This window comes from Sabethes cyaneus, chromosome 1 (assembly GCF_943734655.1).
Source record: "Sabethes cyaneus chromosome 1, idSabCyanKW18_F2, whole genome shotgun sequence".
NCBI classification, from domain to species: Eukaryota; Metazoa; Arthropoda; class Insecta; order Diptera; family Culicidae; genus Sabethes; species Sabethes cyaneus.
Genome location: NC_071353.1, coordinates 133,085,639 through 133,097,742, shown reverse-complemented (window position 1 = coordinate 133,097,742; position 12,104 = coordinate 133,085,639). Strand labels below are relative to the sequence as shown.

Genomic DNA, 12,104 nt, shown 5'->3' with positions numbered 1-12,104 from the left:
AGAGCAAAATAATATCAAAACTATATCAAACTAATGTATAATGCTATATTTTGTTATTGAATAGATATGAAGATACATTGATAACACATTTTGTTATCAAGTAGATATTTAAAACATTGCAAGATGATTTTAATAACTGATTTTGTTATCATATCTTATTGTGACCTTAAAATGACTGCCTTTGTTATTGAATACCTTAATAATACTAAAACATGTTATTTCAAACTCTGAATACAGTCATGTTATTGCTTTGTTATTCAAATAACACAAGTAGTTATTCTTTTGGCCTTAGGAACAACATTTTGATATTATTTTTTGCTATTTTACTAACTATGTCAGCCAAGACAAGATCAAATTTTGATATGAGTTAGGCCATTACAAATATTTTATAAAGTTTTTGTCCTTCCGGTGTTGGGCCACTGAAGGGGGGACGAAAAAAAACAAAGAAATTTTTTTTAATCGAGCAAAAAAAAATATTGATTTGAGGTAGGGATGGGAACTATCATTAAAAATCGTTACTGATAACTATCAGTAGTTTCAGTACGTTACTGATAACTATCAGTAAATATCAGTAATTTTACCCATTACGGCATTGTAGCAAAAACTTTTTTTAACTTTACATTGTAATTTATCAGGTGGACTTCCTGGGATCTCGCGCAACTACCGACCAGATTTTTACCATCCGACAGATCTTGCAGAAATGTTGAGGGTACAACGTGTCCTTGCATCACATCTTTATTGATTTCAAAGCAACATACGATACAGTCCATCGAGACCAGCTATGACACATAATGCACGAAACCGGTTTTCCGGATAAACTGTCGCGACTAATCAGAGCTACATTAGAACGAGTAATGTGTTTCGCACGTCTCGGGGACACACTCAAGTTCCTTCGAGACGCAGCGCGGGTTGGGACAAGGTGACAGCTTATCCAGTATACTGTTCAACATCACTCTTAAGGCGGTGTTCCGACCAGCAGGTATCGAAACGAGAGGCATGATTTGCAACAAAGGTAGAAGTATATAAATCACGACATACTTTTACTGCTTGAGAATCCCAGAGACTCTCATCTACATCTGACGAAAGTCAGTAGGCTACGGTGGGTCGGGCACGTCGTAAGGATGCCTGACGGCAGAGCAACGACAACAGTTCTTTTCAGCAACCCAACCGGCACCGGAAACACGAAGACTTAACATGCAAGATGGCTTGACCAAGTCGAAAGTGATTTATAACTTTTGAGACGACTGTTAAATTTGTGACGAATGACCCTAGATCGAGTTGAATAAAGACGACTGCATGAAACAGCACGAGCCACTCCGGCTCGAAGCTGCTGACTACAACGACGACATATTGTGTCACTCTCGTCTATCGTACGCAACTACCGACCATTAACTTAATCCAAATGATTTTTCTAACGGGACGACGTAACTGTATCAGTAAGCATCAATAACTGTGAAACCTTACTGATACTTAGTGATATTATTGCTTACTGATAACTATCAGTAATTAATGATAACTATCAGTAATTAATGATAGTTTTCCCATCCCTAATTTGAGGCATTTTTACTTAAAGTTTGAACGTGAAAACCAAATCTTTTCTTGCTTTTAATATATACGTTATTATTTTCCATGCGAAAATCTACGAAAAACGACAAAAACGAAAGAAAAATTTTTCGGCCGATTTTCGAAAATTCCGTTGTTTGAATTTTCATTTCTGTTTCGTGCTAGAGGCATTAACTGAACTCGTACACTCATTTTTCGAGTTTTTCAGGCTGTAGAACCCACAGACAGTTGAATTTATGAAAAAAAATTAACTCATATCCTACAAATTATTTTTTTGCCCCTCGATTTTTCAAGCCGATTTCCAAGAGGGGTGGGGGTGACAAAAACTTTTGAAATTATTTGCAATGGCCTTATTCGATTTCCATAACACATTTTGATATTATTTTGCTCTTCGCTCCTGCTCGGGTAGATCTCTCGCGCATGTTTTCTTAGTTAAAAACATTCTGATCTTTTTAGAAAATAAATTAACATCGCTTCGAGGTATTCTAAAATGTTTTCAAGGTTTTTGGAATTTGCTATATTTTTTTGATTATTTTGTATAGACAAGTATTTACATTTTGCTTTGCTGCCTTGCAGACTGATTCTAGCAGAATAAGCTCACAGTTGCTTACTTTCCTACGGCTTGATAACGAGAGATTTTACGCATTCTCTCAGCACTCAACTCGGCCAAACGTTTTTTAGGACGACCTATTGATACAAACAAAAAATCGGGCTGCATTTTGTCGACAGCATAAAATAAAATCAATTTTTGTACCTCAATGAGACTTGTTTAATGAGGATGCGGTATCAATCGATGAAGTAGTCGGGACATCATAATCATTAGATATTATTGCAATATTTTCAAAAATTTCTCCAGGAATTTGTAATGGCGCGCTAAAATACTCTTCATTGTACTTAAAAACTTGTGTTGTGCTTCGTTTATACTTCAAATAATTCTTTTTTAAAAAAATTCATGTATCCCTTACAATTGAACTTTTTTTTTCGATTCCACCGGCATGTCTTTTTTTACGACACCGTATGCTTTGAAAACTTCATCACATACTTTTCGGATTTTTTTGACAGATTTTTACTTGCGTATTTTTCCACAAAGAAAACAATTCGCGTTTGTCCATTCCTTTAAAAGTACCCCCTAATATTATTTTTTTTAAAAGGTTTTAAAGCATCGTTTTCTAACTTACCTGCAATATTTTTAACGGTAGTTTTTTACATTAGATGGAGGGGACGGTAGAAGAAAGTAATTAAATAAACGTGATTATAGAGCAATTCCAGCTCAACTGGCAAAACGATTTGACTCGAATATTTTTGATTGGAATTCCGAATTCCACTAAACTTGATTTTTTATGGAAAAATATGGAATATGAATATGGAAAAACACTCACTTTTCAAATGCATTTTTCTACAGAACAGGAGAAGTGTGGAAAAATATCATTACATGAATTTTGTAGATCCAAGTACGTACTTTTAGACCATTCATTCCGTTTTCGAAAATATGTGTCAACGAAGGTGAGACACCGTGGAAAACTATAATATTTTGAACCGAAAACCTCTATATCTTCCTTCAGACAATAGATAGCAACTATCTAGAAGTTTTGAAAAATGCATCATTTTACGCTCTAAAAGTCATCGGAAAATAGTTTCCAAATTGGGTTTCAAATAAAAAAGTTAGAGCAAAACTGCTTTTTCAAGATTCACCCTAACTTAATCTAGAAAATTCGTTGTATAGCGATACACAGATAAGATACAATTCTGGTTTCTTCAGCAAAGTTTCTCCAAAATAAATTATGTACAATTTTGTAGTAAGTAAGTATTGCTCTATATCGCAAGACAAAAAGTTAAAAATTTTATAACGAGTAAAAGTGGACCACCGTAATGACTAATTATACCAAAAGATAGGTCTTTTTTTCTAAACAAATTCTTCTGAATACATGAAAAATGTAGAGCCTGGTTTTCGAGAAATTGATTTTTGTCTGGAATTTTTGCTTTTTCGACCATAGTGGAGTGATGAGTTTTACGCGTTTTAGGGATACACTGCCCAAACAACATTGTAAGTTTTATTGTACCTTTATAGCGGTGTTCATGACCAATTTAGGTCTTAAAGCCCATCATAAGAGTGTAATAAAACCCAAATTGTTACTTGGGTGGAGTCCCTTCGAGACGCGGCGAGAGTTTAGACAATGTGACAGCTAATTCAGCATGATTCAACGAGTCGACGTGATCCGACGAGCGGGCATGGAAACGATAGACATGATTCTCATCAAGAGTAAGCAATTTCAAAGCTTTGCAGATGACTTTGATACCTTGCGATGGCGGAGGCAATTTACGCCAGACTGAAAGCAGGCTCTACGGAAACACACGCGTGTCTCCCCCTTATACGGTAGCCGTTGACGGCGATGAGCTAGAAGTGGTAGATGAATTCGTGTGTTAGGAAGCGTTGGTAAACTCGGACAACTACACTACTAGGAGATCAAGTGGGAAATCGGGCCTACGTTTTCATTCGCTAAACGCTGCGATCAAGAAGCATACGCTGCCGTATGAAGCTGGCAATGTACAAAACCCTTATTAGACCAGTAGTTCTTTATGGACTTGAAGCTGAAGTTGAGCGGAAATTGGCGACGAGTAGCCTAAGAGCGAGTTGAATGGAAACGACTGCTTGAAACAGCACGAGCCACCCTGGCTATAGGCTGCTGACGACAACGACGACATCTTCGTCTACTTACTTTACTTTACTTTTTCGGCGACAATCCGCTTATCGAATCCATGCCGAATTCAGGAGTCGTCTCCACATTACTCGGTCTTGGGCTGCCGCTCTCCAGTCGCCCCTAACACCCGCTGTTCTACCATCCTCGTCAACAGCGCTCATCCAACGGATACGGGGTCTGCCTCGAAGTCGTCGGCCTCGTTCGGGTTCTCTGCTAAATATTGTTTTCGTTGGTCTCTGATCCGGCATCCTTGCTTCATGGCCAGCCCATTGTAGCCTGTCGTATTTTAGTCGCTTCACAATATCCGCATCTTTGTACACTTGATATATTTCATGATTCATGCGCCTGCGCCACACTCCTTCGTCTAATATGCCGCCAAGAATTGATCGCAGGATCTTACGCTCGAAAACGCCAAGAGCTCGTCGGTCGCTCTCTTTCAACGTCCATGCTTCGTAGCCGTAGATTACCACCGGGAGAATTAGCGTCTTGAAGAGCGCGAGGTTTGTACGGAGTTGGTACGGCTACGGGACCTCAGCTAGTTACGTAGTCCGTAGAAGGCCCTGTTGGCAGCCGCTATCCGCCTTTTTACTTCACGGCTCACATCGTTGTCACATGTCACTAACGTACCACCAAACATAAACAAAACGTAAACGTAAGCGTAAACAAATTCGTCGACCACTTCAAATGTATCTCCATTTATCACCACCGCAGTTCCATCACCCGAACGGCTACCACGCTCTCTACCAGCCACCATATACTTTGTTTTGGTAGAATTTATGATAAGCCCTATCCTCGCAGTTGATGAGTCTGCAAGTTGAATTCCCGGAATTTATCGAGGATCTATCGCAAGGTGAACAATTGGTCCGCCGTGGACCGTCTCTCTCGAAAACCGCACTGGTATTCGCCAACAAAGGTTTCCTGCAATGACCTTAGTCTGAGAAACAGGATGCGGGAGAGAATATTGTATGCAGAATTGAGAAGAGTAATAATTGCTGCATTCGAGTCGATGGCCCATTTTGTAAATTGGGCATATGAGACCTTCCAACCAGTCCGTAGGCAATTCCTTCTTAGTCCATACCTTTAGTATAACCTGATGGATTGCAGAATGCAGCCGTTCGCTCCCGACTTTCAAAACTTCGGCGAGGATGCCGTCCTTTCCAGCTGCTTTGCCGTTTTTCAGCTCTTTCACTCGTCGACATCTTCGTCTATCGCATGCAAATTCCGACCTATAAGTTTAATCTAAATGATTTTTCTAACGGGACGTAACTGTATCAGTAAACATCAATAACAGCGAAACCTTACTGATACTTAGTGATATCATTGCTTACTGATAACTATCAGTAGTTAATGATAGTTTTCCCATCCCTATAAATCTCAAAATCTTTCATTTTTCGTGACACTCGCATTTTTTGATTTTTTGGAATGACTCCCTATCCCAAACCTTGCTGTAAGACGTAGTCTTACGTCAAAAGACCACGAATGAATCGTTTCTGAGGAGTAAATCCCAAATATTATTTCCCAGTGTCTGAATGACTTTGCTCATGCAAATGTACTCGTGCCTTTGCATATTGAACAACGATATATTTCCCTAGGCTGTTCGAAACATGGCGCACAGTCGGCAGGTGCACGTGAAATTGAGTTCCCGCTGATTTTCCTCTTCGCCTTGTTCAGACTACACCAGAGTGACGTTGGGTCTTTGGTTGATATAAAATTAAGGTTTGTTTAATTTACTTCTGCGTAAACATTCGCCCGGTATCAAAATTTTCTACCAGAAATTTCAACCCATATTGAGAGACACGCTATTAGGCTCAACCGGCTATTTAGAGTGATATTATCGTGCTAATAATTACAACCTTTCAGAATGCTATTCAGTTTGCTCTATTCGACCAGCGCTTGTTCAGTGCTTGTGTTTGTGTAGTCCACAGTTATGAATCATCTCATTGAGTGCCGATGGCACACAAAACAGTAGTTATGAATTTGCTTTCAAATGTTCTATTGTTAAATAATTAACCAGATCGCAAAGTCGAACAGCAAAGCGTAGCAAATGGATGGGCGGGTGGACAATGAGTGAGCCCCGCCCGGTATAATCTATAGCGAGCCACAGCGAAACAGTGGTACCTGGTGCGGCGGTGGCTGCGACCGAGAGCGAAATCAGGCTGGCAGCATCTGAATAGGAAGCTGTGCTTCCGGTAATCCGACTCAGCATGCATTCTAAGGTGCCAAGCCAGTAATAACTTGATTGTTCTCGTTTACCCGCTGGAAGGCATTACTTCCGGTGTTGCTGCCCAGGTGGAAATTCTGCTGTGTCTGAATACTCGATCGCACCCACTGACGTCACTAGCTAGCTGATGGGCGGTGCTTTCCCCGACCCGACCGGCAATGTTTGTTTTGTTCCGCGTCTCTTGAGGTTCGGTAGGATCTAAATTACAATGCAGCTTTTATGCAGTATAATCAACCAACAAATGTTTGAACAATTCGTGGAATTCTGTGGCGAAGCAGTTAGCGATTACGGTCGGAATGGTTTGCTGCACGCTGTAAATAGTGGAATTGTAATGGTCGAGCTTTATCAATGGTTTGTTTGAAAAGGCTTGAACGGGAATTGTAATTGTTTGGTCTGTGTCAGTTTTCAGTAATTATATCATGATACCTGAGATTTATTACGAAAACACGATTAATTAAGTTAGATAGTAAGTTCAAGATAAGTATTTGTATCTGATACATATTAGAATCGTTCCACCCTAGATATATGCAGTCTGACTAATTTTTTAGCCTGTCTAAGAAACCTTTAAAATGAGTGCATGGTCGAATATACTTTCACAGCATAAATCATAGTAAGATGAGCTGATACATTCTATTCGCAAAGTAACACAGCAAATTTCATTTTTATTATGATGTCTTCTCGTGCAAAACTAATCCACTTTGTAGAGATGGAAGGATGAAACCAAAGGCTTTTGTTTAAACCCCAATCACGTGTTTGATATTACAATACAAATTAATTACGGTCATCTGGTCTAGCTTACAGTCTGCTTGCTTGTATCCATTTTTGAAACAACCCAATGAAGCTTCATAAGATAATAGCTTTAGGCAAAGCTAAGAAAGAGAATGTGAACTCTGACTTGATTTTGGGAATGGGAGGAAGTCGTAAACGAAGCGAAAAGAACGAAAGTTAAAATTTATTCTTATAGTGTAGCACCCCTGCCTGGCCTGTGCGCCTGTCAGCATCCACAGAGCCGACAGGCGACAGAACTTTGCCGATGGGGATAATTTAATAGTTTCATTTTATGCATGTTTGGTCAATCGGATTAGTATCGATGTTTATCTAGGAAATATTTTTGCTTACGTTTCAGCCGATCCAATCAGCACCGGAGGTGCACCCGCTGGTGCGGACACGACAAGTCACCACCACTACCGAGAACACCAGCGATGAAGTCGTGCAAACAAGGATACAGGAAGTTTTCAAACGACCAGGTTACACCAACCCCGACCCAGACCCGGAGGATTACCCCGAGGAAACGGCGACTGCCGTCACGACTAGACTGGTGAGTTGATTTGTCTGGCATATGGTAAAGCGACCAGTAAAAGCCGGCATGGGCATTTCAATTTCCTATTTTTTTCCAAATTGCCTCACCAGGACAGTCCCAGCAGAAATCGAGTGCGACGGCCAGTGAAAATCGGTAAGGATTTTGACCCGAAGCAGTCCTATGTGATAAAGCACCAGAACGGATCGATTTCCTACATATTTCCTGAATCCATCTCCACACCACTAGTCGATGTGGGAGACGCCACGGAGAAGCCAAATAAACATGTGACGTTCCGAAGTAGGCGTTGTTTGAACAAAAATTGCAGTACGAACAATAGTCACGTAAAAAATCGAATTATTGAGTATCGGTTACACCTTTGAAGGTGTGACAGTTTTGGTATTGGGCAAATTTCAATATTAATTTTGAAAATCAAACTTACTTCCACCTTCGATTGGCAACGACTGACTACTCGACAATTTGACACTCACCCACCTAGTTACTGTATGACAAGCTTTTCGTATTTTTATTAACCGGTGACTTTCATTTGCACTTGCAGCATCCAGCGCCGAATCGAACGAGTTTGTTTTCCCGGATGGGATTCCAGCGTTGGAAAGGATCGAGTGCGGCGGGGATGATTTGATCTGCAGCAACGTAACCAACTACCCAGAGGAGAAGATCGACGAAATAATGGCCCAGCATGGGCTTCGGTATAGTGCGATATTTGGCAACGATGTTGTGATTCCCAACGGGGACAAGCTAATGCAGCGGTTCGATTTTCCCGATGAAGAGTTCCTGTGCGCCAGTGAGGAACGGCTGGTCCATCCGAAGAGCGGAAAAAATCAGCAAAACCAGGAGGTGACGATCGTCAATACGGCTACCTACATACAGGGTGTGCGGGTGGAGACTTGTCGGTGAGTAGAATAATCAAATGACTTATTTCTTTATTTCGGTGGCTGTAATAAAATAAAGGGTTATAGTTGCTGGATGCAGGATTATCGTAGAAACAGCATAACTGTTAGTTGAGCCAATTGTCAAACTTGACGTGTTAGATTTAAATGGTTTTGTTGAACGCATAGTTTTGCACCAAAGACAGATATTGCAATTGTTTGTCCTGTTAACTATTGGTGCTGCTGTTGGCTGTCGTAGTTGCAATGGTTAATAGCGCACAATGAAACACATTGTTTTACATGGTACATATGGGACTGTTAGGTGAGCTTAACAAGCAGAGAATAGTGAATACAATGAATCTATGCATAACATTTCTTTCGAATTCAAGGCAACGTATGATACAGTTGATAGCAAATCATGCGCAAATACGATAACAAACCTAGGAAACGCCTTTTTGCAGAAACAGCCGTGAATCTATTGTCGGTGTCACTTTCTGCAGTCTGTTGCTGGCAGTAAGCATGAACTAGAGAGTCTGTGAGGATTTCACGTACAGCGATCACCAGACAATTCGATATATTTAACATTGTTCGCAGGAACTCCGTGACTACATCGGAATTTGGATTGCGCACGGAAGTGGAAAACGAAAGTATTTCTCATAGATCTTTTGTTGAGGCTTTACGTGCCGACAGTGATTCACTGGCCCTGGCCGCGGATGAACTGATAGAAATGCTAGCAGAGGCATACGATATAACCATGCCTATAAAACGGGAGCCTAGAAATAGACGGACCCCAGGTTGTTGGTGGAATGACGCACTTGAAGAGCTTCCAGCTGAATGTCTTAAGACTAGAAGAAGCATTCAGCGGACAGAGAATACCTCCGGGAGAGAAGCACAGAGAATAGTGCACCGGGTGACCAAGGCTGCACTGAAAAGGGCTATAATGCAAAGCAAATCCTACTGATTTAAGGAGCTATGCCGAGACGCCCATACTAACCTTTGAATTGAAGCGCTCTTTCCGGAGCACAATTTGATGATCTGGCCACCAGTCTATATGGCGAAGTTGAGGGGGTTGACATTGAAGACAGACGAGTCTCCAACGAGAAAGTCTTAGCTGCAGCAAAAGGTACGGAAGCTAAGAAAATGCCAGGCTCAGGCAGGATTCCCAATGTAGCACGAAAAGCGGCTTTACAGGCATTTCCATATATGTTTGGAATGTCAGGCAAAAATGTGTTTAGTAAGGCTACTTTTCGGATTAATGATTAAGATATAGAAGTTAGAAAGTACTCCTGCCGAAACCAGGAAAGTTCCCGGGTGATCCAACGACTTATAGACCCATCTATCTGCTGGACATACTCGGTAAACTCTTGGAGAGGATTATTCTTACTTTTTATTTTCCGTCACCGTAACAATTTTGATATGTTTCATTGATATTTTTCGGTGAAATAAAACCCTTCTTTTCTCGATCTGCGCAACGTTTCTGGCTACTATGCTTCGACTATCGTCAGACGCCTGGAAAATTTTATTTTTGGTCAACTAATTTATACAAATTTTAAACACATTTTTCTTTTCACAAATTTACATTACAATTATTCTTAACCGGCTAAAAAAATACACGGAGAGTGTACATGGACTATCAGAGAGTCGATTTGGGTTTGGGTTCAGGAAAGGGAAGTGTATGGTAGACGACATATGGACAGGCATCTAAGCAGAAGTAGAGAGGAATTAGATACTGTGCCGCAATATTTGTTTGATTGACGTTAAGGACGTTTTTAATAGCGCTAGTTGCAAGATTGCGAGATCTGGCGAAATTTCACCTTTATCGAAATTGAACGATACCGGACGAAATTGACCATGAAATTGACCATGAAATTGACTGTAGTTTAATGGTGAGCTACTATAAAACCTAAGTTAAATTTGGGCCCATCGCTCTGAAATGCTATGTCCAACGGCGTGCTCGTTTGGGAGGAGGAGAAACTACCGGTGGAGTGGATGGAAGGTGTAGTCTATCCCATTTACAAAAAGGGCGACCGGTTAGATTGCTGTAATTATCGGGGCATCACGTTGGTCAACGCTGCCTACAAGGTGCTCTCCCAAATTTTATTGCGTCGTCTATCCCCAATAGCAAGAGAATTCGTAGGGCAGTATCAGGCGGGCTTTATGGGGGCCCATGCTACTATGGATCAAATTTTTACTCTCCGACAAATCCTCCAGAAATGTCGAGAGTACAACGTGGCCACGCATCATATTTTCGTGGATTTCAGGGCAGCATACGATACAGTTGAACTAGAACAGTTTTCCGGACAAACTAACGCGACTGATCAAAGATACTCTGGAGCGAGTGATGTGCTATGTGCGCGTTTTGGGACACTCCGGAGTCCTTTTAAATAGCACAGAGGGTTGCGGCAAGGGGATGGACTGTCCTGTATGTTATTCAATATCGCTATTAAAGGTGTGATCCGGCGAGCGGGCATCGAAACGAGAGGAACGATCTTCAGCAAGAGTAGCCAACTCCTAGCCTTCGCAGACGACCTCGGCATCATTACCAGAAACCTTGGAACGGCGGAGGCAATCAGACTAAAAATGGAGGCTAGGAGGATAGGGTTACAAATCAATGCGTCGAAAACCAAATATATGGTAGGAAGAGGCTCCAGAGAAAGCAATTTGTGCCTCCCACGGACAGTGAATATTGACGGCGATGAACTAGAAGTGGTTGATGAGTTCGTATATTTGGGATCTCTGGTCACCACCGACAATAATACGAGTAAGGAGATTCAATGACGTATTCAAGCTGGAAATCGAGCCTACCGGCCACGTAGCAAGGATGCCGGACGATTGTGCAGTGCAATCCGTTCTCTTCAAGAACCCCACCGGCACCATGAATAGAGGGCCCAACGTGTTAGATGACTCGACCAGGTTGAAACCGACTTGCGTGTATCGTGACGAGCAACGAATTGGCGACGAGTAGCCCAGGACCGAGTACAATGGAGAGCAATTCTTGAAACGGCAAGACCCACGGCTCTCGGCTGCTAAAGTAAGTAAGCTCACATTCTTCGAACTCATGACGCACTTCTGTTGCCACTCAATAGGACAAGCCAATGTTACAAATCGAGAGAGAAATCAACGATGTTTACTCTCACGCGAGAGAGAATGGGAAGCATAGCATTCGACTAGAGAAACTCAACCAGAGAATGGTCACATCACTCAATAACTCGCGTCATGAAACCAAAGACACTCACTGATCACGTGAAGTATGTGTTGTATGTGTTGTTGGTTTAATGCTGACAGGTACTCGCGAGCTGCTGAGTTACTTTAGCCAGTCTCTTAATTCAGTTCTCTACATTCAACGCTTACGACGCTCACGTAAATGTAAAACAGCCGAATGAGTAAATAAGAGCTAGAGTCCGAGAGGGATGCTTGTGCCGGCATCTTTGTTA

General features: G+C 41.4%; 1 protein-coding gene across 4 annotated transcripts in view; it reads left to right on the top strand.

The window, feature by feature from the left end:
* The window catches only part of LOC128737146 (protein spaetzle-like), a 48,486-nt gene that overhangs the window by 27,404 nt on the left and 8,978 nt on the right, over window positions 1-12,104 (top strand). For 2 of the 4 annotated variants that reach the window (XM_053831733.1, XM_053831715.1), the window contains exons 2-4: window positions 7,610-7,801; window positions 7,894-8,107; window positions 8,340-8,694. In XM_053831733.1, coding sequence (XP_053687708.1) covers window positions 7,610-7,801; window positions 7,894-8,107; window positions 8,340-8,694 — 761 coding nt within the window. The remainder of the gene's footprint in view (window positions 1-7,609; window positions 7,802-7,893; window positions 8,108-8,339; window positions 8,695-12,104) is intronic. The other 2 variants (XM_053831739.1, XM_053831724.1) reach the window with 2 other exon arrangements.